This window comes from Phasianus colchicus, chromosome 2, assembly GCF_987193195.1.
Source record: "Phasianus colchicus chromosome 2, bPhaCol1.hap1.1, whole genome shotgun sequence".
Classification (NCBI taxonomy): Eukaryota; Metazoa; Chordata; class Aves; order Galliformes; family Phasianidae; genus Phasianus; species Phasianus colchicus.
The window spans coordinates 4,988,571-5,015,191 of record NC_143437.1 but is presented as its reverse complement, the minus strand read 5'-3'; the positions used below and the strand labels follow the sequence as shown (position 1 = coordinate 5,015,191).

Genomic DNA, 26,621 nt, shown 5'->3' with positions numbered 1-26,621 from the left:
GGCAGCCAGGCTGGCTCCTTCCCAGCAGGAAGTTTTCTCATCATTTCAGTTCCAAAGACTTCAGTAATCTCCCATTAAACTGGCATATAACAGAAGCGTGCGACTAACTGGAATCTCAAAATGCTTTCCAGCACTACTTCCACATTGAAAAATCAGTACCATAAAGCTTGTGTTGTTCACACAATGATATCCCCAATAAAAAGCCAGTACAAAAATTCGTGCAGTACTGAACACCTTTCATTCCCAGTTTGGTAAACCTGGGAGTATTAGGCCCGTCCCCGAGGCTCTCCCCTTCTCCTATAGCCCCTTACTCCAGCAGAAGATTGATCACACCTGCTTCAGTTTATTTGTTCTTGGTTCCTGTCTTGAATTCTCCTCATCGCTCTTTCTGAACAGCCACTCCACACTTTACTAATCAATCTGTCATTTATTCACAGTATACAGTGTTTGAAGTAAATGGTAGAAAACTTACTCCACATTCCTCATCAGTCGCTGTCTTGGCTTGTCAAGTGTACACATTCATTATTTCTTTTTATTTCTTTTTCTTCAGACCTCCTTAGTTTGTCACTGCAAGAAGTAACCTTTCACTTGGAGAAAACAACAGAATTTGGGCATGGCATTCTCAAGTCCTCGCTGATTTCAGCACAGGGAGCTTCATCCAGCCCTCATACTCTTGATACCTTCAGAATTGAGCTGACATTTAAAGGAAACAGAGTTTGAAACGGATACAGTAACAGTCTCACTAACAGAGTTTCTTTAACTGAGCTAATCAGCTGAAACATGGAAACATTTCAAGAACCTAGCCTTCCTTCAGCTCACTGCTTCACATCACTTATTTACAACCAAGGTATCTGGAAAAAAACAAGAGACTAAGGATATTTTCTCCTGAAAACATTATAACAAAACCTTTGAGTAGCAGAGAAGAAAAAAAAAATAATGTTCCTGCACAACTTTTGCCTTCCAGCATTTTTTGCAGTGTACTGGGTACTAACAGAGAGTGCGAGTATCTACAGTGAAATAAATTCACCATCCCTATGATTCAACAGCTGCACTTTACACACTGACATTTTGCTTATGTGAGATGTAACAGCAATCACAACATAAATCCACACCTTGTCACATTCAGCAGCCCATGTAATACGAGATCCAGCAGTTTCATAAGACACACCTGAGAGTTGTCAGAATAAAAACACGGTTTAGCCTAGGAAGGATAAAAAGTCTCCCACTTAAACTAATGGACAGACTGCATATTCCCACGTGCCACAGACCTAAACAAACTTTGAAGTCATGTAATTTTTTTTTATATTATTTATTTATTTTTTTTACGCAGCCCTTATTTTATGGATAAACAAGCTTCCTGATGTTATGAAGATGTCAAAGACCTAGCATAAAAGGGCAAAGACCTATGGATACTGTTGTAACAGAACCATGTTGGAATTTAAAAGCTAAGCAACTTTTGACATGTATTTTTACTTCTGAAGTCACTAGAAATGCTTTCAGAAGGAAAAAAAAAAAGACTACTACAACTTTCCCATTTTATTAAAAACAGATTCTAAGTTTCAGACCTCATCTCACATGGAGTGTTATTATGAAGGCTATGGCCACCTATAGTCACAAGGCCACTCTGCATTCCTGTTCACACCAGCCAGTATTAGCCCTCAACAGTTACAGAAGGGTCAGCAATCTTCCTGTATCAGCAGCAATAAGAAAACTGCAACAGAGAATACTTTACATTTCATAGTTAGAGCCCGAGAAACAGCCCAGATAAAACATACAAAGAAAACAGGAGGGAGAAACCAGACTAGGAAGTCCCTCTTCTAATACATATGTGAATGAAGGAGAACTGGAAAAAAAGAATGAGACTAAAAGAATTAAATTCTTATCAGAATCTAGACCTCAAATATCTTATCTATGTTAGCAAGTTCGATTCACGTCTCTAGGCAGCTTTCGCTGCAAGTATTTTGACAACCCTACTGGCCATCATGATAACACTGCACACACTAAGAGAAGAGGAGTTCATCCAGGTCAGGCTGATGCTCCTCAGTCCAAGAAAGGAGATTGGATCACAAGTAAGAAATGTTTTCAACAGAGGCTTCAAATCCAATCTTGTCTTGCCTCTGGATTTTCAGTAGCCACCGCAACTCATGCACTTCCCCACTGCTTTTCAGCAACTTACAAGAACAACACTATTTTGCCCAGATTCCCCACACCATTAAGGTTCCTAAGTTCATTAACTTCATTAAGACAAAGTTCATTAGGCATGGCTGATTATCCAGAAGGTAAAGGCAGAGGCAAGGAATTGCTACTTTACATACCTAAGTGTACCACTGTTATATCTGTGCCTGCAGGTACTTAAGGAATCAATGGAAACCAGCCTTGGGTTTTTTTTAAGTTGTTTTATCCCAATCACTCCAGTGAAGCACTCCTGACCCCAATTAAGGCTGCCACTGTAACTAACAAAGATTCTGAGTCTTCCTGCTCTTAAAAGTAACTGAGGAAACAGAAAAAGCTGAGTAAGCAAAATAATTTATTTAATAAGATTCTCCCATTTTACTTACCATCACTTTCATTCTTGCTTCTCATTTCTTCCATCCACGTTGGAATATCTTTCAGTGCAACGTATCCCCTTAAATACTCTTTGCGTCTTTCTTCCAAGGTCATCTTCAGCAAACGTTCTGTTCAGGGGATAAAAAAAATAAATAAATAAAAGTTCTGCTAGCTTTCATATGTTCTTGTACATTGGCCAAGTAGTGACCAATTCAGTGTCCTTGAGGCAACCAAACACTGTTTGAAAGAAACAAGCATGGCTGATTTGATGAGTTACAAATAATAGGAGCTGAACACAGTGTATTTAGAACTACTGCCTGCACCTATTTCTGGATATCCCAGTTCAGCAAAAAAAAAAAAAAAAAAAAAAAAAAGCCTCTTCACTGCTCTCTCAGCTGTACACATTTCCTTTCCCCATCACTACAGCACCTCCTCTTCCAGTCACTTAAACTCAACATCAGAGATCTAACAGCAGGTTCGTTAAGTAGGGAATTGTTATTTTATAGTGTTTCCAGGTATCAGAATACATTCTTCACATTCCGTATTCATAAACCAGATTTTAAAAACAAACAGAGCCACCGCACTGGAACATCAAAATTGATGTATTTTTACTGAAACAAGTTTCACATATTCCAGCAAAGAAAGAGGGGAAAATGGTACAAAATTAGCAGTGTTAATACGCTACAAAAATAGAAATCAGCAAAAGCAAATGTTACATCACTTTCTAGATGGCTGCAGTAATAAGAAAGGTGTTTCTGTTTGGTTGTTTTGTTCTGCAAGCAATACAACTCCCAGCATGAGAAATCTGCAGTCATTTACTTTAAACAGATCCATTAGTGTTTAAATCACATTTTGGGCCAAAATCAGCTGCTCCAGAAAAATAAAATACTATAGGCTACCTGTTGTTCACCCAAGGGTAAGCAAAAGAAACCCCTAAGCTGGACTGACAAACCAGCTGAGCACACAACAATTACTAGGAAAGCCCACTGCACTCTATTGGCTAAACAGGTTTCTAAAGGCAGCCCAGGATCAGCATGACCTGAATCTGTTGGACTGGAAGTGCTGTGAAACAGAACCTGGGTTTGAAATGAGCAGCCTGGGTTAAGACTTAGAGTTTTGTACTTGAGCATTAGAATGACACACTTAGTTACTGCACTGAAGTGCATACAAGAGGTTTTCTTCTGAGAAATAGTCACAGTGCCTCTTTCTAGACACTTAGTATAAGTAAAGTTTCACAGGTTGTACAATTAGGACAGATGCTGCCAGCTTCACTCTCCTTCAGCAGTGGCTGTAAGCACACTAAAGCAAGAAAAGCAGCCCAGCAACCTGGGCTGGACACCAGGTTCTTGCAGACCTAACCCCTTCTTCTCACCCCACCAAGCAAGATGGACTCCCTCAGTAGAGAAATACTATTCTAATGCTCACTGCCAGCTTTGTACAAGATGCACCCATCCATATGTAGGGGGGAAGAAATGTAAAGCATGTCAAGACTCCCATTCACTAACCAAGCTCCTGGCTACATCCTACCAATAACACTGAGGTACCATCACCATACTAACACCTTCCCTTGGCCTGTTAGTCACTACTAAGTGCTCTCTGATGACTGAAGAGGTTTTAGAGACATATGGATCTTACCCTTCCCTATCACGAACAGACACAAACAGAGATGGTATTTTCTTATCAAGTTGAAGGAGCAGGGAAGGGGTTGAACAGAAACTGCCTTTTAGGCCAAAGCTCTCAAGAAAAATCACTTGCACTGTACTAGTGTTTCCCCCCCACACATCAAAATAACTTTCTTAGTTTCACACAGTGTAATCAGTACAGTCTAAAATACCATGGGCAGGCTTTGAGCACAGGCTTCCTTATCAGAACAAATGTATTTTGATGTTTTGACAGTACGACTTCTCCTTCACTCAACAAAAATATCTCTAATGCATTATTCTGGCTTGCTATCTTAATTGGATGCTTACAACTACAAGAGTACAACTAATGTGATTAGAATCACCATTATGCTTTGCAAATACACACTTAGCTCTACTGCTTGATCTTCAAGCGCACCAAGTGTTAAGTGCATCTGTTAGAAGTACTACAGAAGGCAAACCTGAATGTGAGAGGAAAAGAGAGTGTGTCTGTGTGTGTCAAACCACAGGACCAACTAGCACAGAAGGTCTGGCTGAAGATGCCAGAGAGCCATTTCCCTACCCTTAAAACAGCAAGTTTTCCCTCTGTAGGAAGGGTGTGTAGAGCTTCACTCTTGCAAGTCACCAGAGAGAATTTCAGCCGAGGTTCAGCTGCACACAAGCCTCCCATAAGATGCTTCCAGCATCTTTAGTTGCAAGTGCTGTTATCCACATTGCCTGCTGACGTGCTTGAGAAGCTCACAGGCAGATCAGTCCCGTGCTGCAAGACTGACATCAACAACAGTGCTGCTCCTGCTGCTTCAATGAACTCCAAACAAGATCCAGCCTGGGAGAAAGTGAATCAATTCTCAGTTACCAAGAAAGTAATTAAGGAAAGCCAAGTAGTTATCAGTGGGTTTCAAGCCAGTATTTAGTAGTCTGGTTTTTGTTTTTTGAAAGAACGAAGCCCTCCAAAACATAAAAGGCTGAGAATGATCCACCATCAAATCTGCATGGGAAAAGCAGAACCAGGAGCCCCATCAGCACTGTGGGAGCCAGGAGCACACAGGAATGGCAGAGATAGGCCCAGCAGAACGCTTGCTTTCACAGACAGCCTGGCTATGAAAGAAAGAAGTTGGGATGCTGTAGTTTTGCTCCCCAGCCAAGAGAACGCTCTACAGGAACAGCTATGCTCAGCTGCAAGCTAGAGAGCAGCAGCAACAACACAGCAGCACTTTCCCCTTTCCTCGTGTGAAGGGCCCAGGGACAAACACACGAATACAATGCCAAGGAGCAGTTACTGGAGCAGAAGACTGGCAAGTGCTGTTCAGCCTCACTGTGTGAGAGACACCGAGTCCCAGCGCTCAGGCACACGCCTCACTGGGCAGAGCACCCTTAACAGCAGCTGAGCTGCAGCGAGCGTTCAGCAACATCTCCATGCTGCACAGACCGTAGTATTGCTGTGCTGGTGGGTTTAACCAGCTCTCTTCTGCTCTGAAAAAGAAAAATTTCAAAGCCAGCTAGAAACTAGATGTCTGGGAGGAATGTTACTTCTAGGACAGCTTGACCAGATGACAGGCAATGCAACTCCCTGCCCTGGGGATGGGTGTGAATGGAGCAGCCAAGCTGCACAGAGATGAACTTATGTGCATCTTGCATCTTCCTCTTCACCAGTACCCATGGATTGCTCCCTGCAGCACGCATGCTGTCCTACAAGGGGCCGCCTGCCTTCCAGACTTGCAATACGCACTCAGCAGCGGTGACGAGGGGAGAGAACTCATAACAGGACCTGCGAGCGTGCTTTAGTTTTCCTCTGTCTCCAGTAGGGTCCTGGGCGCAGGGCTCCCACCAGCCCCCGGCAATACCCCGCCTGGCTGCCGCGGTTTCTCCGTGTATTTACATTGCTTTCAGAGGGTCGACAGGCGGACGCCCATAAGCCAAGGTCAGCGCGCAGCGCCCGTCCCACGCCTTCAGCGGGCGGCCAGCTCCGGAGCTGGACGTTGGGCTCAAAGAGCCGCGGAGGGAAGGGAAGGAAAGATCGACGAGCCCTTCAAGAAGGGAGCACGGTTTCTCACCGGTGCTTTACCCGCGCCGTAACCCAAACACCACGCGCACACACGCACACACACACACACACATACACACACAGCTCGCGCAGACGAGCGCGGGACGGGAGCGCCCAGCGCCCGCCCTAAGGAGCTCCCGGCCGCGAGGCGCCCGCAGTGCCCGGCGTCAGCCCGCGCCGCGCGGCGCCAGCGGCGGAGGGAAGCAGCGGCGGGAACGGGCTCGCCCGGCGCCCCCAGCCGCAGCCCGCCCGCGGTAGGCGGCCACGGCGCCGGAGAGCGCGCAGGCCGCGGCGGGAGCCCGTCCCGGGATGGGGCGGCCCCGCGAGAGGAGGGTGGCGGCGGCGGCAGTACCTTTCTCCTCCCGCCAGAGCTTTTTCCGCTTGTTGCCGGGGTACATGGTGCTGTGGCTGGCGGCGGCTTTCAGCTGCAGGTTCCCCAGGCTCACGGGGGTGTAAGGGACGCCGAGCCTCAGCGACAGCCGCCGCCGCGCGCGCGCCGCTCCCCGCTCCGCGCCCGCCCGCCGCCCGGCTCCGCGCGGCGCCCGTCAGCTGGGTCACGCCTCGCTCTAACCCGACACCCCCGCAGCGCCCGCCCCCCTCCCCGCCGCCCGTTGGCTCCGGCAGCCGCCGCTCAGCAGCCCCCTCCTCCGCCCGCCGCCGCCGGCCCGGGCACGGCGCGGCCGAGAGGGGCCCGGAGGCGGCGGCGGGGCGGGAAGAGGCGCCGGGACCGGGATGGGGACGGGGGACTCCCGAGCGCGGCGAGTGCTTGGGTGGGACGGCGGCGGCCCCGGAGAGGGCGCTGGGGCCGGGCACGGCACGGCCGGCCCCGGGGCGGAGCGGCGCCCGCTCTGCTTCCGGGTTGCCGAGCGGCACCGAGCGCTCCGCTCCTCCGGCGGGCGGGCCGCGTTGCTACGCGACGGCGTCGCGATCCCGACCGAGGGGGGCGGCGAGACCGCGGCCTGCGGGACACGGCACGGCACGGCCGGGGCCGAGGGGGGAGCCGGGCGGGCTGGCGGGGCGGGGCGGAGCTGCGCGAAGCCGCCTGCTGAGCATTGCCTTGGGCACGCTCAGCCCCCGGCGGCTGCCCGCCTTGTCCCGGGGTTAAGTGCGGTTGGGCCGCGTGGAAGAGAGATCCCTGGTCCGGAGCACGCTCCTCTTGTTCGGCCTGTGGCTCTGGCTCTGTCCTCCACAGCTGCACTGAAAAAAAACATGTTTTTTCTGAGCAGATCTTTTCCTTTTCCCTCTCCCAGCACTTTTTTTTTTTTTTTAGTGTAAACATAAATGCATGAAACTTTCAGTAAGCACAGTAGCAAAAAACAGCACAGTAAAAATAATAATCAAGTGATCAGACGGCAATACATGATGCTGTGGAAGAGTATGAAAGCGTGGTGAGGTACTGGAGGTTACTGTGTTACCCACGATACGCAGAACTGCCTCAGCTTAGAAGTGCAAGGGGCAGCACACAGACCTAACTGCCCAGAGATGTGCTCTCGGGAGTCACTGCCCAATGGATTTGTGCAGGTAGCAGGTCTCGGTGTTCCCACGGCAGGCAAAACATCAGCAATGAGTGGGTTATCCCGTAAAAGTTCTGCATGCTGGCAGAGGAAAAGTCTGTTCCTTTTCTCAGTGTTCTGGGGCACTGTGTATCAGGCAGTGTCAAGAGGGAGCTCAGTGGTCTTCTGGTGAAATGAAGCCACCCCTGACAGAAGGAGAAACTCTGTGACAATGCTGCGAAACAAACACAACAGCGAAAAGTGCCTCTTCTTCCCGTGCGCAGGACTATCCACCTTTGTACCAAGTTCTAGTTTCTGAGGAGCAAACACAGCATCTGTGCTGTTATTCTTCAGTCATGGTGCAATTCCTGACAGCAAAATCCATAGTCTCACCACACCCACTGGTGGAACAGGATACTCAGAGCTGTCCTTCTCAAATTAGAATAAAACTCCTCTTTACAAAGCACGTTTTAATATTCAGATTAGGTCGGCTCTCAAGGGTACATTGCTATCCTCTGTGTTTACTCGATGTCTTTGTTTTGGCCAGCTGATATTCTCTGTTAGCCCACACACAGTTTTTTCATCTTGGTGAAATGAGAAACCAGCTGATGAAGAGGCATCAAAGGGATCATAGCTGAAGTCACGTGTGCTTCTATGATGCAGAGCAGATACTTGAACCCGTATCCTGCATCATTGCCATATTACCAAGCTGCTGAATATTCTAGAGTCCTCTGGGATCTGTTCCACATTTTATAAATCAATGTTTATTGGACCAAAAGGGAAGACAGAGAAAACTCTTTTCCCATCCGGGGCATTTGCATGCATTCTTCATTTTCATTTGTAAAAGCAGCTAAAACAGCCATCATTTTGGGAAATATAGAAAGTATGTGCCTTTAAAAGGAAAAGAAAAAAGAAAAAAGCCTCGTGCACCAAAACGGAAGATCAGATAAAAAGGCAGGAGTAAAACTCTCTTCAACTTAAAACAGAAATGTTTAAACTTTCCAATTTGTGTAAGAAAATACTTATTTTTATTTAGTTATATGTATATGAGTTTTTACCTCAGTAGCTCTTGGAACAATTGGGCCCACCGAAGCAAGAAGAAATTATGTCACCACCTTTGGTGTGAGCATGATCAGCATTCACTTCTTATACTTGTTGATTCTGGAGGCCTTAAACCTTCCAGCAATCACAGATCCTCCAGGTTGAGTGAAATCATCGGTCAATTACCAGCCACCTCAGTTTGTGTTTTCCCTGCTGTTCCTGAAGGGAAGCAAAACGTTCAGCCTTGTAGATATGAAACATGAATAGTCCTTCCACTGCTGCCCACCAGCTTGCAATCCCCACAGCCAGAGCTAGAAAAATATATGGGAAATGGTCCATTAGAAATGCTGTTTGGGGAACACACCTAATTTCTTTATGAAGATATTTTTCCCTGGTTGAGCACATGTAACATTTGCCATGGGTGAATGTTAAAAAGACAAAGACACAAATATATCAGGCTTTCTGTCTGACAAGTTTGTAGCTCTCAGTCAGCAGAGGGAAGAAAATATCCACATGACAAGAATAATAATCCTGCTTTCTGGATGCTGGCAGCAGTCTAGCACACTGCAATGAAATCTAAGGAAAGTAGGGAACAAAACACAGGTTATGTCTTTTTCTTTCTCTAACACTGTAGCTGGCACAGAGGCATAGTATCAGTTACATATAAATACAGTTTATTTTCTTTCTCATAACATTGTTGATCACAGTTTTAGCCTGACGTGTCAAGTTCGACCATTGTTTCCAAGCAAGGAACATCTAACAGGTAGCATCCTAAAAGTGGAGTGATGCTTAGACCAGGTGCTAATTATATAACACAAAACACAGTAATTAACTTCTGGCTCTGACACTTAACTGTCCATGTCAGTGGATAAGACAGTGCAAGGACAACCCTAGATTTGCAGAAAAGATGCAGAGTGAGAATGAACAGAAATCACAAAATCATAGAATGGTTTGGGTTGGAAGGGACCTCAAAACCCTCCCAGCCCAACCCCTGCCATGGGCTGGCTGCCCCCCACCAGCTCAGGCTGCCCAGGGCCCATCCAACCTGGCCTTGGGCACCTCCAGGGATGGGGCACCCACAGCTCTGGGCAGCAGTGCCAGAGCCTCACCGCCCTCTGAGTAAATAATTACCTCCTAATATCTAACCTAAATATCTCCTCTTTTAATTTAAAGCCATTCCTCCTTGTCCTATCACTATCAGACCGTGTAAAGATTCAGTCCCCCTCCTGAAAGGCAGCAATGAGGTCTTCCCAGAGCCTTCTCTTCTCCAGACTGAACAAGCCCACAGCTTTTCTTCAAAGGAGAGGTGCTGCAGCCCTCTCAGCATCTTCATGGCCTTCCTCTGGGTCCGCTCCAACACTTTCACATTCTTCTTGTGCTGGGGGCCCAGGCCTGGATGCAGTACTGCAGATGAGGCCTCACCAGGGCAGAAATTACAGGAGATGCTAAAGGAAGATGAAGGAAGTCCACACAAAATCCAACATCACGATGACCAGGAACATGAGAGCACAATCACTGGAATGGGAAGCATGGGAGTCAAAGAGGAGTCTCTGAGAAAAGTGATCAGCAGTACCGAATGTGCTGGGAAAATTTAGCCAAAAAGCAGCATTTCAGTACTTGGATGAAAACCAGAGAGGCTAAAAAATAGATTATTTTCTGGAGAAAATTAGTGAGCTGTATACTCTGTCAGCTTAAGCAATACTCAGAAGGCTTCAGTATGTTTCACTGAAACACTGAGCGCAAAAATGCAAAATCTAGTGTGTTTCATCCATCCCTGGCCTAGGGAATGCATTGGTAGTGTTTAAAAGATGTATGGCCTGGACAGAAGACAGATTTCTACTGTGACTGTAAAGTAAATGCTTGCTTGACATATGGATAAAGCAGTGACTGGTTAGAGAGTTCCTGTGAGATACATAATAGGAAATGCAAATTAATAAGAGAATGAATAATACACTATGTCAATGAATAAATGTACCAAAGAAGAGCTAGAACTTCAGTGCAAGCTGCTGGAACATTCACCACCTGTACACAGCATTAAAATCACCATCAGCCATCCTGACCAAAATAAGCAGTCCGGAGCTGCTGCCCTGTAAAACAGTTTAAGTTCTGCCTGTGAACAACACACGGACTTGTGAAGTCAGTATGCTGATTTCAAAGATTGCGTAGCGTGGGTGATGTGGATTAGAATCTGAATCTCATTATACTATTTCAATTAGTTGATAACATTATTTAAAATGTGAGATTAAATTGAGATTATTTCCTGCGGTTCTAACCATTTTAAAAAATGAAACACAACTCTACGCATTTGGAAATGTATGATTTGAGTAGCCAGTAAACAAAAGTAATTTACTATGCCAATAACATAATAGACTAGTATAAACATATGAGTTTATGAATATTTCATATTTAATTTTAAAAAATGTATCTCAGTAGTTATTATTTTCACTTCTCAGAGCTTGTTTGTGTAGTAAGCCCTGTTAGCTGAGTCTTGTTGATTTTTATTAAATCCTGTGCCAACACAAGTTCCACAGCAGGAAATTCTAATGCAGACGTACAGCCCATGTACATTAACCATGAAGTCTTTCCTCCTGTTCATTCACATCACATAGTAAAACCCTTCTGAGCTCCACAATATTGTCAACAAAATGTTGCCTTTCTATAAGCACGTTCACTTTCAGATATGCTACCATGCATTCAAAACATAAAATGCACATCACTCATCTTCTATTTGAGAGTTGTACCCCACCTTTTGAGCTTTCGAGCTACTAACATACCTGGGTCAAGTTTCTGTTAATAAAATTACGCTTGTGACAGGTAGAGAGGGAGTGAACTGATGACAAGCATTTGATAAAGTGCTGCCTGTAATCTCCCTGCTTTGTTGCCTTGAGCAAATGAGCTAACAAGAAGGCAAGAAACTGCAGGCTCCCTTTGTCCTGCGGGGTGATTGGAGAGAAAGATGAAAGGCAAAATATTCATGTTTCTCACAGCTTTCTGATTTTAATACTTTTTGCAGAGGAAAACTCTGCAGCAGCGGAGGTGACCCGCTGTTGCTATTCCTACTGCTGAAACACACCACCCACCCCTCACTGTGCTCACATCCACTGTTTGGACTCCATCAACATTCAGCAAGATTCATTCTTTCCACATGGAGGACTTCAGTGTCACACCTTTGCTCCATATACACTTCCATATCAGACTGCCCCTCTGCTGCCATCTATAACATGGCCACCAACATCAGCTTATGATGTTGTGGGCCAACATCATAAAATAGGAGGCGTTACTTTCAGAGCAGCCCTCATGTTAATGTTTACACAAATCATATCCTATGATAAAAATCAATGTATGCAAAGACAACAGAGAAGGAGCTTTCTGGAGTTTCTGATATGAACTTTGTGGTGAAGGCGCTCGCACGAGCATTTCCAAGTCTCTATCCCTGACTGCCAGAAACAGAATTACTTGGTCTTAACTACTTGGTCTGAATAATTCTGTATCAGAATGAAATAAGATGTATTTCAGAAAATATGCAACGAAAAGGCAGGAAATCACTTTTCAGTACGCCCCTTGAAAATGTGGAATTCCTGATCAGCCTACAATGCACTCGGTAAAAAATGGAAATTGAAAACATAAATAGATTGCAACAGTCAAAGTGACCTCAATACAGAAAAAGAAAAAGCAGAGCTTAACCATGAGCTCCAAGGAAAAGTACGTGAAAGTAATGCGGTTATCTTCAAAACTGACGTAACGTGTGGCCATTGCCACTGCTGGAGGTGCACCACCATCTTACAGTCAAGACAGCTGCATCATCCAATGGCTTTGGAAGGACAGAAAATAAATGATGCAATCAGATCTAGCAGAGGAAAGCATGGTATTCATCTGCAGTAGCAGTTGTTAAAGAATGGGTCACGTGGGGTAACCATAAGAAGAGGTAAAAGGGTGCATTTTGTTGTGTTGAATCTTCCATTGATATTGCACACATCTACCTCTATGCTCAATCTTAAGACTGCAAGAGGAAATAAACGGGTGACTCACGACAACAGGCTATGCCAAATCTCCAGTATCCAGCTGAGCAACTGGGACTAGCAGGGCTGCAAATCAATTGGTTTCTAAAAAATAGAAGATGGAAGTACTTTCAAAAGACATCTAGCATGGTTGCTGTATAAAATTAGGCTGAAATGATATTATTAAAGAAAGCTTTCAAGTGTCAAAAATAAAAGGTCATACATTCTCCACTGAGGAATTCTGGATCTCACCAGAGGGGACATCCACTTTCATTATTCTTCCATTTTATCTGGTTTTTCTTTTGCAGCATCTTTGTAGACAGACAGGAAAAACAAAACAAAACAAAACTTAGAGATACGGTTGTGAGTTGAAAGAATGAGCACAGAGAGTAGATAAAAGATATAAGAATTGGAAAGGGAGGTCAAAATTTTAAAATTATATAGAGAGCAAAGCTAATATGAAATGACCTGAAACAGGAAATAGCTAAATTATTTTTTAAACTGCTTGCTTTTCCACTTCTCTTCTTTCCTTGTTCTCCCCCCAAACGATGCCATCTATTCAATGGTATCCTCACTGTTGTTTTCTTTTACTTTGTTATTTTAAATTAATCCATTCTGCACAGCTTTCGTAGATTGGAGACAAACTTCTTGCCAAGGCACACTTCAGTTACAGAAGTGCAGGCACTAATTAATATTAGTGAGATAGTGCTTGGCACACATATGGAGTTACAACTTGTACAAAACCAAGGAATCAGAGCATCCCTACGGCAGGAGGGCTCATCAGGGTTTCTCTGATCCAAGTTCCTGCCCAAAGCAGGATCACACTGAGCTCACACTGGGGTGCTCTTGGCTTTTTCTAGTTGGGTACTTCAACAATTTGCTCTCAGCTAACTCGTTCTAAATTACTCATTCCCCATGAGAAAAAATATATATATACATATATATATACATAACAGCTTTACCTTTGGTCAACTGGATACCACAACAGTTTGTGTGCTGTTTCCATTTAATTGCTACATCACTTGCGGGGCATGGACCACATCACTGGGTAACCTGTTCCAGTGCCTAGCTGTACACAGATGCAAAAGGTCTTCACACTATGTTTCCTGTTCCATGGAAGACCTATGCAATCCTGACCAAGGTCCTACTATCCTCTATCATAAATCCACAGCACTCACATGCAAGAAGTATTGAAGCTGGTATATGGCCAAGACTCCCAGTCATCCACCAGTTGAAAAGGCAGACTTTCCACTAGCTTATGCATAACAGTCTTAGGCATTGATGGCTGGCTGGAGAAACACTACTTAATTTATGGTTATTCAGGGAGGTGCTTACAGCTAGGCACTAAAATCTGCCTTTTGTTATAGGCTGGAAAATGAATTTAATCTTTTTCTCCTACAGTGATGCCTTCCTGGAAGTCATTTTAAGAAGAGGTCTGTACTGTGCTCATTTGAATTTAATCTCTTGTACTTTAATAAGTATCCTACAGGGTTATTAAGGTGTTAGAATTATCTCTAAAGAAAAAGAATTACGATATTAGTTAGCAAATTAAGAAAATTTGTCTTCCAAAAACATTCTGCTGTTAGAATAGAAACAAAACAGTTTTAGAACAAAATGTACCCTTACTGGTAGCTTGTTTACTTCTAGCAAACATTTTTTTGAAAACCACAGAGAAATAATGCTTCAAAACAAGGTAATGCATCTCCCTGTGTAATTCATCAGGACAGAGGTTTACTCCCTCCATCACATTCACAAACTGTGTCACATCATTGTTATCAACGTGGATATGATCTGTTTGCTGATAAATTTGTAAAGTTATCTTAAATACTTTGTGGCTGCTCATGTTTACTAACAGTCAGACTGCATCCACTCAGTTCTTGGATGGCAGTGCTCCATGCACTCACTGCGTGGAGGGATCTTTGGAGATGGGCAGTAAAGGCCTGCCTGGGTAGGCTGTCAGGAGGCTGAAAGCAGGCTGTGGTGGTATCAGAACCTACCCAAAGCAATGCTTTGGAGGCCAGCAGGACCTCAACATGGTTTAATTGTCCCCTGAGTTGATGTTAATGAGATCAGCCAAGTTGGGTGGGAAAGAACAGGCCTCACTCACGTTGGTGTAGTGGAGCACAAAGTAAGGGTCAGGCAGTGAATGAATCATGGCTTTCCCAGAGATGGGCATCCTTTGGCAAGCAGTGAGGTCTGTATTTGCCTGTAGGAACGCTTGAAGAGCTTGCCAAAGGGGAACTTTTCCAAGTGGAAAAAAGGCCATAGAAAGCAGTTGTGCCACGAACATCACTCATATTCTGTCCATCCTCCTAGTAGCCATGCACCCACACATAGGTAACCAGTGAATGCAGAGCATCTGAAATGGGTAGAACAAGGGGGAAGCTCATGTTTGAGTCCCAAGTCTTAAAAGCAGCTTCTTACAGTGTTCACTCACACAGTGGTTGATAACTGCACTTTTGAATAAAATTTCTAAAATTATGAGATAACAATAGCATCATTATTTCAGTAAAATGTATCGCCATTATTGGGAAAAATTTGAACAGCAATAAGCAGCTGTTATTTAAAATAGCATATGTCAATGTCTCCTATCTTGCTGCTGATGAGGCAAGAAGCTGAAATGTACTTCCAAGAGTGATAAATCTGCCCAGGTTCCTAAACTAGTAACCGAGTGGAAATGGAAATGCATCAAATGCAGCTAGAGTTGGGCCAGAATGCAGGACTGCAAGTGGTCATTTGTTTCAGATCTGTTCATTTTTAGTATCCAAATCAATACCCCAAAGATGTGATTTGTGAAGATAATACTAAACGTGTTCATTTTCAAGTGTTAAGCTATCGCTGTGGTGTATGTAAAGAGTGCTCATCAAATATCTGCTTCTGCATGTAATCTACCAGCGAGTCTTAGAAATATTACCTCATTTTACACTTAAATCCAGTTGCATCTTAATGTTATTTGAAATAGGAAGTCTAAGAAGGTTCTTATCTATGAATGGTATTACTGCAGACTGTTCTCCATAAGCTTTTCATTGCTAACATTCTGCTAGAGGTTTGTGTGGATTTTAGAGAGAACGTGTTTTGCTGCTGCTTTACATGTGGGGAAACAAACAAGATATTATGATCAGTTTAACATCAATCTGAAATCAAGTGTGTATTAAACAATTTCGTTCTTTGGAAGTCACTTAAACGACATTTAAAAACATTTTTTTCTGGATAATAAAAAGCATGGTAAACAGAAACACCACGTTAATCCATTTCCTGTATTTAGCTTCAATCTAAAAATTAAATAACAACGTTACAATGAAAATACTGTTTAATCACGACAGAATTAAAAACATGAAAAAAACACCTAGAGCATACCTTCTCAGGCTTTAATAACCAGATGTTTCTTCTGACATGGAAAGCCAGCTATTTAGACACCAAAAGAAGAGGTAAAATCAGTAGTCCATGCCTTCAACTCAACTCGTAGCAAAACTTTGGTCTCTTCACGTTGCTCTAGTTGTACAAAATGGGGTAGAAATAGCCTCAGGGAAAAATCAGGAGTAATGAGGTTAGTTTAAGTAGAGCTGACAGAACGACTCTGTATCACTCCCCCAACACTAAGCCATATATCTAGATGCAGCAGGTAAAGTTCACATTAAACAATCACAATATCAGCTATAAGTTACTGTAGATGTATTATAACTTACTGTAGATATATTGTGTTTTCTTCTGTTTGTTTTTTTATTATTATTATTAAACACATCTTAAGGCAGCATCAGAAGGTATGAAACGTAACAGTTAAGGTATAAAAATTTTAGATTATTGGTGGGCTAAGAAATGTATGACCTTAGTAGAGTTTTGTGGTAAGTCTTCACAATTCCACCCCCTCTTTAATAACAACACCTACCTACATATAAAATAGTTTGTATTTGAAATACAGAATAACAACATATTTCTGCTTGCCCTGGCCAACTGATAGTGATATACATGCTAGATATACAATGGGATGAGGATAATTAATTGTGACATTGCCAAAAGGACGCAACGCTTTTTCTGATAAACTCTTTACATCTTTCCAAAGGGTCACAATCAGTATTTCAGCTTTAGGCTGGTTTACTGCCTAGAGCAAATTTGATTTTTGTAGAGTTACACAAGCTATGGAATAGGTGATCTAGAATGGTTACGTGTTTAAAATGTGAACAGTGTTCCAGGGAAAATAGAAAAGCTGCTGCACTTGAACTTGGTGCAAATAATAGCTTAACTGAATGCAAATGATATATGCTCTTAAGCAGGACTGCCAAGCTGAAAATAACAAATCATAATAATGTTATAACACCAAGATAAGATGATTTGATAGAAATAATTTCAAAAACTAGATTTCAAGGCCAGCAGAAGACAAATCATGAACAGACAGAAACAAAAACCCAGAAGACAGCAAACTTAGCAGTAGTTATCTCATGAAGAATCGGTTTAAATCCACACTAAAAAAAAAGTTCTGATTTAGAAACACCAGTGAATCTTATTCTCAGGGCTCTTTTATACTAATTCTCCACTGTTTCTCCAATATAAGCACAATAATGCCAATATCGAAGTATTTTTGTTAGTACAACTGACTTTACTCAATTATAGAATCACTAAAGTTGGAAAAGACCTCCAAGATCACCAAGTCCAACCCCATCCCATCCCACTGTGCCCACTGCCCACGTCCCGCAGTGCCACATCCCCACGGCTCTGGGACACCTCCAGGTGACCCCAGCACTCCCTGGGCAGCTGTGTCAGTGCAGAATCACTTCTGGAGAAGGAATTGTTCCTAATGGCCAACCTGGACCTCCCCTGGCACAGCTTACAGCCATCCCCTCTCGTCCTATGGCCGTTCCTGGGAGCAGAGGCCGACCCCACCTCACACAGCCTCCTTTCAGGAAGTTGTAGTGAGACTTTCAGAATTCTTTTCTTTCCTTTGAACCAATGACAGCAGCTCTTGCCAAAGCATTTGTTTATGGATGTAGCTGCCAGCAAACTTTTACATACATATCATCCAGACTCAAACAAGATCTGTCTCTACCTTTCTTTCTATGTTCAATTGCCCATCACCTTCTACATGCAGTTTCAAACGATGCTGTTCGAATGAAATACTGCAGCAATTCAGCAGTGATATTTTTATGATAGTAAAGTTTGCATTAAAGCATCCAGTTTCTTTTCCTTGTACAGTAGCCAAATATAAGTGAACTGCATAAAACTGTCAAAGCTGGTCTGATGCAAGAGTCCAGTTATGTGTTCCCAGTATATTGCTGCATCTGAGCAGGAGTAGAGAGAACTCTTTATTCCCAAGGGGTAATCACTGCACGTAAAGAGCCAGCTGCCTTTCATGGTGGTTGAATACCACCTACAGTTATAAGTGCCGTTTCAAAAGGGAATGTCAGATTCCAATTGTAAAAGTAATATCTTGAACACTAAGATGGGATAAGGAACTACTTGAATTCAAGATGAGTTCCAGATTCAGATGAAGTGATAATGAGAAATGAGATTAGATTTTTTCAAAAAAATTACAAGACTTCCCCATTATATAAAAGGTGTTTATAAAGAGACCACTTCCAAAAGGAAAAGCAAATCAAGAATAGCTCCAAATGGGAAGCGATAATTAGGGGCATTAACAAGATCTATACCAGTAGTCAGAGACTGTATTGTTTTTAAATAAGGAAAAACCAGTAAGCCTTACAGAAATCACAAATATTACAGTGCTACACTGAAACATGAGGGAGACAGCATTAGAGAAAAACAATGTTTGAGTTGATTGGCTTAAGAACTGCCTCTGCAGGCTGAAAACGAGGCAAGGCTTAATCTTATCGGTCAAAGTCCAGCAACAATAAACCAAGGCATGTAGCTACCTTCACGAGATCCACAGATATCCGCAGGCTGTCAGCAGAGGCTATGCTGACTTACAGTGAATGAAGCCTGACATGACCTTTCAGATGTGGGGAAGTTCGGTCAGACCAATACGAAATGCAATCTGACAGACATTTAGAAAGAATGTTTAAGTGATTGTGATGCCCGTGGCACTTGCACTAAATGAAACAAAGGTTTGAGAGAATTTCCGTGGGCCTTTGCACGCTTTGATCAAGAATGTAAGACTGTTAAGGATACGTAATGAAGGATGTCACTATCCTTAAGAAAACAGCTTTCAGGTCAAAGCTATCACCCTTCAAGGACTGATATAACTTGATGGAAATAGACTAGACTTCAGTTATTATGTCCATAAAAACTCCCTGCCTAATTTTAATTCACAGCCATGTGATGACTCAAGTAACACCTCTCCAACTTCAGGTCAGGGACTCTAGACAGTACTGAGAAGTAGATATAGTTTGAAGGAGAAGAAAACAGCTGATAACAACAATAATCTTCACCATTAATACACTATTTTGATACAGTGTTTGATAAAATTAATAATTGCCAAATACATCCTGGTCCAAAACAAACTTTTGCTCGGAAGCGAGGATATTTTACGTCACGTGTTTAACCGAGCAGTCAACAGCAGAATCCTCTAAATCTGCAAACATTAACCACAGTCTGCTGGGCTGGAAGCCTGGCTTGCTGCAAGCAAACAGGGTCATGAACCTCCACGGTGGCTCAGCTTCCCCAGAACACAGTCAGACTGCTCCACCTGGGCTCTGAACTCAGGTAGAGAGACAACATTTCAAGACTTTACCAAGCAAAAAAACCCCCATACCCTCACACTAAATGTATCTAAATTAAGTTTGACAGATGTTGAATTTGGAAAAGTTCTATCAGATTCACTTACTTGTTGAGATCAACTCTTTGGTTCCAGATCTGCAAATGATAGAAACGTGTTAGCTTGGACAAAACATTTGTGTTGTGTAAATATAAGCGAGTGTGCTACTCTGGAAAAGAGCAAGATCTTGGAGTGGAAACAATTTCAGGTGAAGAAAAAAAAAAAAAAAGCACAGATGCAAAATTACTGATAGAAACAAATGGAAGACCTAAGTGTTTACTAGTCAACTGATCCTTCTTTTGGTTTTTGATTTCTGAGCAATCTGACAAATATTAAATAGCATGAAATGAGATTTCATAGGTGACAGTGGAGCTTTTATTCCTGTTATAAAGAAATTCCTGGTGCTATTAAAGCAGAATCTTTAAATACTTATTGGTGCATCTTCTGTCAAACAATGAGAATGGGCCGCTACTCTCATTTATTATAACTCAATAAATAAATGCAGGTTCTTGATATTGCTGCTGCCGACTATAACCTCCTTTCCTTTCATCTATGAAAACCAGTGCCCTTAAGCTCATACAACACATGAACACATTCATGGCATCTCAAAAGTAGATGTGTTTAATTCTCAGCTGCTTTATGGAATTTCCGTCTTAACGAATATTGCAGATCTGGCTTGGTAGCTCATACAGCACCATAACACTATTCTATGTTCTGTATAATAAAAGCAAAAGCAGAAAACCAAGTGACATTAGATTATTATTGCTAATGGGAATGTTGCACAATGTATAGAAATACATATAAGTATATGCATGCATCAAAAATAAAAGAAATGGCACAATTTCTTTTCCTCTTCATACACTGCATGAAAGTCAAATATTGAGAATGTGAGACATAACTCCTTGGTTTTCTACATGTAAAACATCCTGGTTGTGTGGGACAGTGGAATTGCAAAGATCTTTTGAAAGAGATGTCTATGTTAATGATTGGACTTTAATTCTTTTCAAAGTTTCACATTCTCTTACTTTTACATGTTATACCATGTTCTCTCCAGGTGTTCCTTTCTGGTTAATTTAGTATTATTAAATAGATTACTGATAATGAAACGAGGACCATCACCATGGTAATTGTAGTAAAAGGTCATTTCTGTCTCATTTCACACGTATGTGATAAAAATTTAATCATGCATGTACGAAAAAGCTACAAGTTGCCAGTAAAACACATGCATAGATGAGAACACCTCTATGCCTTCAGATCAAGGACAGAGAACCACATTCCCCACTCTCATCTTCCTCACCACCACTGTAAAAGATGGCGATGAATCAGTCAGTAAATCCAAGTGTTACTCTGCTGCTGGGTGCTCACAAATTTGTCCAACAAACACAATCTGCTTTCTCAGTTTATCATGTTAAGCCCATTCAGGGTTAATTTTGAATTCATACTTAGAGGTACTTCCATATGGTACAATGTTTGAGCAGTTGCTTAAATTTTTAATTGAGTGGGATTTTTTTGGATGCAGGCCCAATTTATCGTAGTTAATTTGCATTTGGGAGTAGATTATGTATTTTAAAGGAAAGTTTTCAAAAGCAACTTTACGATTATAGATTGTTTTGTGATAAAAGCCAGTGACTCAATGGGGGAAAAGTATGCAGTCAGCACATCAAAATGAAGACACAGCCACGCACAGAAGGAAAACATGATGAGTTCTTGAGCTTAGGTCACCATTCAATGTATTCTAAATGAAACACACAAACTTGGGATCTATAATGTGGTCAATAGTAATTTACAGCACTGTAGTATGCGTTAGAGGCATTTATGAAGCAAAGGAATTATTTAAAGTAGTGCTTTTAGAGCAGTGAACCATCTATGCCAGATCTTTTTTGCTGACTACTCAGAAATCAATTAAATATTTATTATGATCACCACAATTTACATTTATTACCAGCTAGTTCGAATAAAATGCCGCCTTGTCACAGAAGCCCCAGCTGAGCGATGATGATATTTTGACTCCTCCAAAAGTATTACGCATTCCTTTAAGGGCAAATTATTAAACAGTAAAAGCCAATTTGAACAATACATGGGATATCTGTCATTACATGTTTAAGTGCTTTGTCAGCTATACTGCTTTGCTTCATTGGAAAAGAATCCACAAAATATATTTCTTACATTTCGGTTAACTGAGGTACAAAGCAATAATTGTGCCATGTTGGGAGTTGCAATTTTACTTTTTTTAAACTCCTAGTTCTTCAAGTCAAAAGTAATATCTGTAAAACTCAGTCTTGAAACCCGTACTAGAGCCAGACTAATTTGTAATAGGCTTTAGAATTAGCTAAATCTATATTAAATTACCTGTTACATTTAAACAGAGGCCCATCTGGAGTTGAATCTGTGGAGGGATGTGAAATACAAGACAATGAGCTTCAACAGGTCCATCAACAGCAAAAAGAGATCTGGGGAAAACACGGGGCTGTTCTGAAAAGAAGAGGGGACCTGGTGACATGAGACACAGAAAAGTCCAAGCTACTCAGTGCCTCCTTCACCTCAGTCTTGCCTGGTACAACTGGCCTTCAGGAATCCCACCTATCACTGACAGAGGGCAGTAAGTAAACGTGTGCCACTCTTCTCAGGGGTATCCAGTGGTAGGACGAGAGGCACATTAAAATACAAGAGAAACTGGCCAAACATAAAAGAACACTTGTTTATGCAAGGATAGTTGAACACTGGAATAGGTCACATAGAGAGGTCGTGGACACACCATCAGGGAGCTTCAAAACCCAATGGGATGTGCTCCTGGGCTCCCTGCTCTGTGTGACTGTGCCAAACTCCAGAGATCCAACCCAGCTTACCTGCGCAATGATAAAATTAGCCAAAGAAAGCCAACTATCTCAGTTACAAAGACAAAAGATGGAAACATCTCTTATTGAAATTAATGGTTGGGTTTTTACAAGTAGTGCATTACCAATGCAGTTTTTCTGCTCATTTCAAGCAAATGGATAACACCAACTTATTTCTCCTTTACTGTTACACGCTGGGATTGCAGATTACCTCCAAATTCAGCAAAGACTGCTATTTGGTGTTGACAAGACTTGATGATCATTTGTCATTTTCTGAACAGTACCTACAGATGGCAGGTAGAATGACATTACTGACCCAGTGATTGGCAGTCTTTTTAAAATACATTGAAAAGTCTGTTTCTATTAATTATTTATTACCAAAATTGATTCAAAAACATATTAGGAAAGAAGAAAATGACATAGATTAAGTTTACGGGAGCACAAGGACAGACTGCGCAAGTTCACAGAAAATACTCAGGTCAAGATGTCACTGAGCTTCCCAGCAGCAAGAGGCTAGAAAGTATCCTATGTACTTACCCTGGTTTTAGTCTTTGAGAAACAGTCTTATTCAGTCTTTATTCCTCTTAAGGAGAAGCAGGAGCCTGCTTACTGAGACTGCAATATCCTTCCTAGGAAAGATGGGAGGAAAGAAAGTGGAAAGGAAACAGTTACAAGAGATAAGAAACAGAAAAGGTGGGAGGAAAAGTAAAAAAAGCAGAAGTTAAAAAACAAAACAACAGGGAAATTGAAGAAATCTGGACTCCTCCTGTCAGCATTAATTGCTCTCTTCAAGTATGCATGACCAATGAGGTAGTCCAGGACCAGACAATCTGAAACCCAAATGGTATAACCCTTGTCAAATGTCAAACACAGCAATGACAGTTCTGCAGTTTGTGATAGTAAGAGGTGTTAGATAGGACATAAGGAATTATCTTTTTATTAATATTATTATTTTGTTATGAGGGTGCTGAGATACTGGAACAAGTTGCCCAAAGAGGTTGTGAATGTCTCATCATCAGAAATGTTCAAAGTAGGTTTGGACAGGACTTTGAACAGCCTGAATGTCCCTGCTCATGGCAAGGGGTTTGGATGATCTGTAAGAGTTTCTTCCAACCCAAACCATTCCATAATTCTATGATACTACTGCAATAAGATGTCCTCATGCAATTATATTAACATGATTACAAAGGTTGTAAATAATACTGTATGACACCAATGTATTACTAGAACAAATTAAGGAGCTCTATAAAAATTGTAAGCATTGCACATATCATGTAGGATGTAAGATACTGAAACAAAGCTTTTAAAATCAATGACATTCAAATAGACGTAAAATAGATTTTTTTCCCCTTCATGTGAAGATTAAGCTTAGCTACAAACAATAAGCAGAGCATTACCTGAATAAAATATTGCTTTCAGCTTAAATAGATTTTGTAAGTACTAATCTCTGATATAAGCACCTGCTTAATGTAGTTATAGGTTTTAACATAATGAATAAAGAAAAAAAGCAAGATATTCCTATCTTTTATTCTTGAAAACACACAAAAATAGCTAAAAATCCCATTTAGAATTCAAAGGTGAAGGAAAATAGACCAAGAAGGAATAATAATAAGGCAGAAGTTGACAGCACTGATGTCTACTAAACACTTCAAGAGCTACCTTCAAGTGCTCATCTTCCTTGTGGAAAAAAACAACCAGTATCCAGCATGCTCGGTAAGAAAACAAGACATTTGCACTGAAAGACTTGAGTAGCGAAGGCATCTTCCTACAAAGAGCTGCTGTCTGATGCACAGCCCTCTACAGAGAGAGCACCCATGGCCACAGATCCCTATGAGAGAGAAAACACACTTAATTTCTTGCAGTACTGTTGCATGAGCCGTGTTTTTTAAGTAATAAAAACACTGAATGTCTGCATTTTAGTCAGTAACAAACATTTGAAACCAACAGTTTCATGGCATGTTGTTTTCCTTTCCATGTACTTATTTATTTCCCAGACTAAGCAAAGCACAAAGATGCAAAGTGGTTGTGTAAGACACACAGAGGTGCACACGCGCGCACACACACACACACACACTGTACCTCTTCTTCCTCCTCACCAATAAGAAATTCCATGGGACTTGTAGAAGCAAGGCCTTCAAAACCACATGCTTTCTACCCAGAAATCAGGATTAGGAACAATACATTTCCAACCAGAAGAATTACTAGTAATCACTTCGGGTAGAACTGGGAGACTTTTACATTTTTTTATTTTTTAAAGCCCCAAGTGTAATTTCATTTATATCAAAGATCTCACCTACGTGAGCCCATTTTTCTCACCCCATGCCATCCTCCATTTGCACTGGCACAAGGGTTGATCAAAGTGGAGGAACTGACCTGTTGCCAGCAACCTGACAGTCTTAGTACTGACTTTTTTTTCCCGATGGTTTCCTTTAGGTTTCTGCAGTTCTCAGTGTAAATTCAGTCCTGGCTTAAATAAATGCAAAGGGCTTTAGGTATCCTCTTGGGCTGTATGTAAACCCAAATTAGAGATCTTGGAGTTACTGAACACCTCCTTTGCTTCAGTCTTTACTGCTAGGTTTGGAATCCCAGAGCCTGGAGGTAAGAGAGAATCTGGAAAGGAGGACTGCCTCTGGGTCAAGGAGGATCTGGTGAGAAATCAACTAGGCAAACCAATGGGCCCTGATGGGATGCACCCACATGTGCTGAGGGAGCTGGTGAAAGTGACTGCCAAATTGCTATCATCTATGTTAAGTGCACAGAAAATGAAATAGGTGCCTGAAGACTGGAGGATAACAAATTCAGTCCAGTCTTCAAAAAGGGCAAGATGGAGGATCCAGGTAACTGCAGGCCAGTCAGCCTCATCTCCATCCCTGGAAAGGTGAGGGAACAACTTGTTCTGGATGCCATCTCCAAGCAATTGAAAGAGAAGAGGGTTATCAGGAATAGTCAGTGTGAGTTCACCGAGGGGAAATCATGCTTGATCAACCTGGTAGCCTTCTAAGATGACGTGATTGGCTGGGTAAATGCAGGGAGATCAGTGGCTGTTACATACCTTGACTTCAGCAAGGCTTTTGACATCATCTCCCATAACATCCTCATAGGTAGGCTTTGGAAGCGTGGACTGAGAACTGGCAGAACTCAGAGGGTTGTGATCAGCAGCTCAGAGCCTGGTTGGAGGTGTTGCCCAGTAAGTAGTAAGTAGTGGTATTCCCCAGGGGCAGTGCTGGATCTGATCTTGAACATCTTCATCAACAGTCTGGATGGAGGGATAGAGTCCACCCTCAGCAAGTTTGCTGATGATACAAAGCCAGGTAACTGACACACCAGATGGCTGTGCTGCCTGCCATTCAACAAGAGCTGGACAGGCTGGAGAGCTGGGTGAAGAAAAACCTGATGAGGTTCTACAAAGGCAAGTGTAGCATCCTATCTCCTACCTGAGAAGGAATAATATGTGCACCAGTACAGGTTAAGAAACAACCTGCTGGAGAGGAGCTCTGAGGAGCAGGACCTGGGTGTCCTGATGGCCAGCAGGTTGGCCATGAGCCAGCAGTGTGCCCTGGTGGTCAAGAATGCAATGGTAACCTGGAGTGCATTACAAAGAGCGTGGCCAGCAAGACAAGGGAGATGATCCTCCCCCTCTGCTCTGCCCTGGTGAGACCACTTACGGAATACCGTGTTCAGTTCTGAACTGTGGAGCCCAAGAAAGACAGAGAACTTCTATGAGAGTCCAGCAGAGGGCCACAAAGATGGTGAGGGGCCTGGAGCATCTCCTGCGCAGGGACAGGCTGAGAGACCTGGGGATGTTCAGACTGGAGAAGACTATGAAGGAGATCTTAGCAATGCTAAATATCTAAAGGGTGAAAGTTAAGTGAATAGGGCCAGGTTCCTCTCAGTGGTGCCCAACAACAGGACAAGGGGCAGCGGGCACAGACTGGAACACAGGAAGTTCCATACTAACATGAGGAAGAACTTCCCTGTCAGAGTGACGGAGCACTGGAACAGAATGCCCAGAGAGGTGGTGGTCTCCTTCTCTGGAGATATTCAAGATCTGTCTGGACTCATTCCTGTGTAACTTGCTGTAGGGAACATGTTTTATCCAAGGCTGTGGGATCTACAGAAGTCCCTTCCAATCCCTCCCAATTTTGTGATTCTCTGTGGTTTTCTCTCTTAAAGTAAGCTTCCAGTTCCTCTTTTTTTTTTTATTCCTTTAATGTCATTATCCCTAACCTGATGCTAACATTAATACTGAGAAGTAATAGCAACATTAAATTGAAAATACTGCTCTGAGGGCATGGGAAGAAAAACAGAATCTGAAACA

General features: G+C 42.5%; 1 protein-coding gene and 1 long non-coding RNA gene across 12 annotated transcripts in view; both read right to left on the bottom strand.

Moving 5' to 3' along the window:
* The window catches only part of MACROD2 (mono-ADP ribosylhydrolase 2), an 836,889-nt gene extending 830,110 nt beyond the window's left edge, over nt 1–6,779 (bottom strand). For 7 of the 8 annotated variants that reach the window (XM_090134637.1, XM_090134639.1, XM_090134638.1 and 4 more), the window contains exons 1-2: nt 6,584–6,779; nt 2,559–2,675 (exon numbers count right to left, since the gene is read on the bottom strand). In XM_090134637.1, the coding sequence (XP_089990763.1) occupies nt 2,559–2,675; nt 6,584–6,629 (163 nt within the window). In that variant the 5' untranslated portion in view covers nt 6,630–6,779. Of the gene's footprint in view, nt 1–472; nt 638–2,558; nt 2,676–6,583 lie in introns of those variants that run through there. The other variant, XM_090134644.1, reaches the window with a different exon arrangement.
* A 78-nt stretch (nt 6,780–6,857) lies between these two features.
* LOC149918829 (uncharacterized) overlaps nt 6,858–26,621 on the bottom strand; it is a 39,065-nt gene continuing 19,301 nt past the window's right edge. For 2 of the 4 annotated variants that reach the window (XR_016463833.1, XR_016463836.1), the window contains 6 exons: nt 23,963–24,131; nt 22,841–22,932; nt 21,819–21,855; nt 19,539–19,567; nt 16,121–16,284; nt 6,858–13,074 (listed from right to left, as the gene is read on the bottom strand). This is a non-coding gene — a long non-coding RNA (uncharacterized LOC149918829). Of the gene's footprint in view, nt 13,075–16,120; nt 16,285–19,538; nt 19,568–21,818; nt 21,942–22,840; nt 22,933–23,962; nt 24,132–26,621 lie in introns of all 4 variants that reach the window. The other 2 variants (XR_016463835.1, XR_016463834.1) reach the window with 2 other exon arrangements.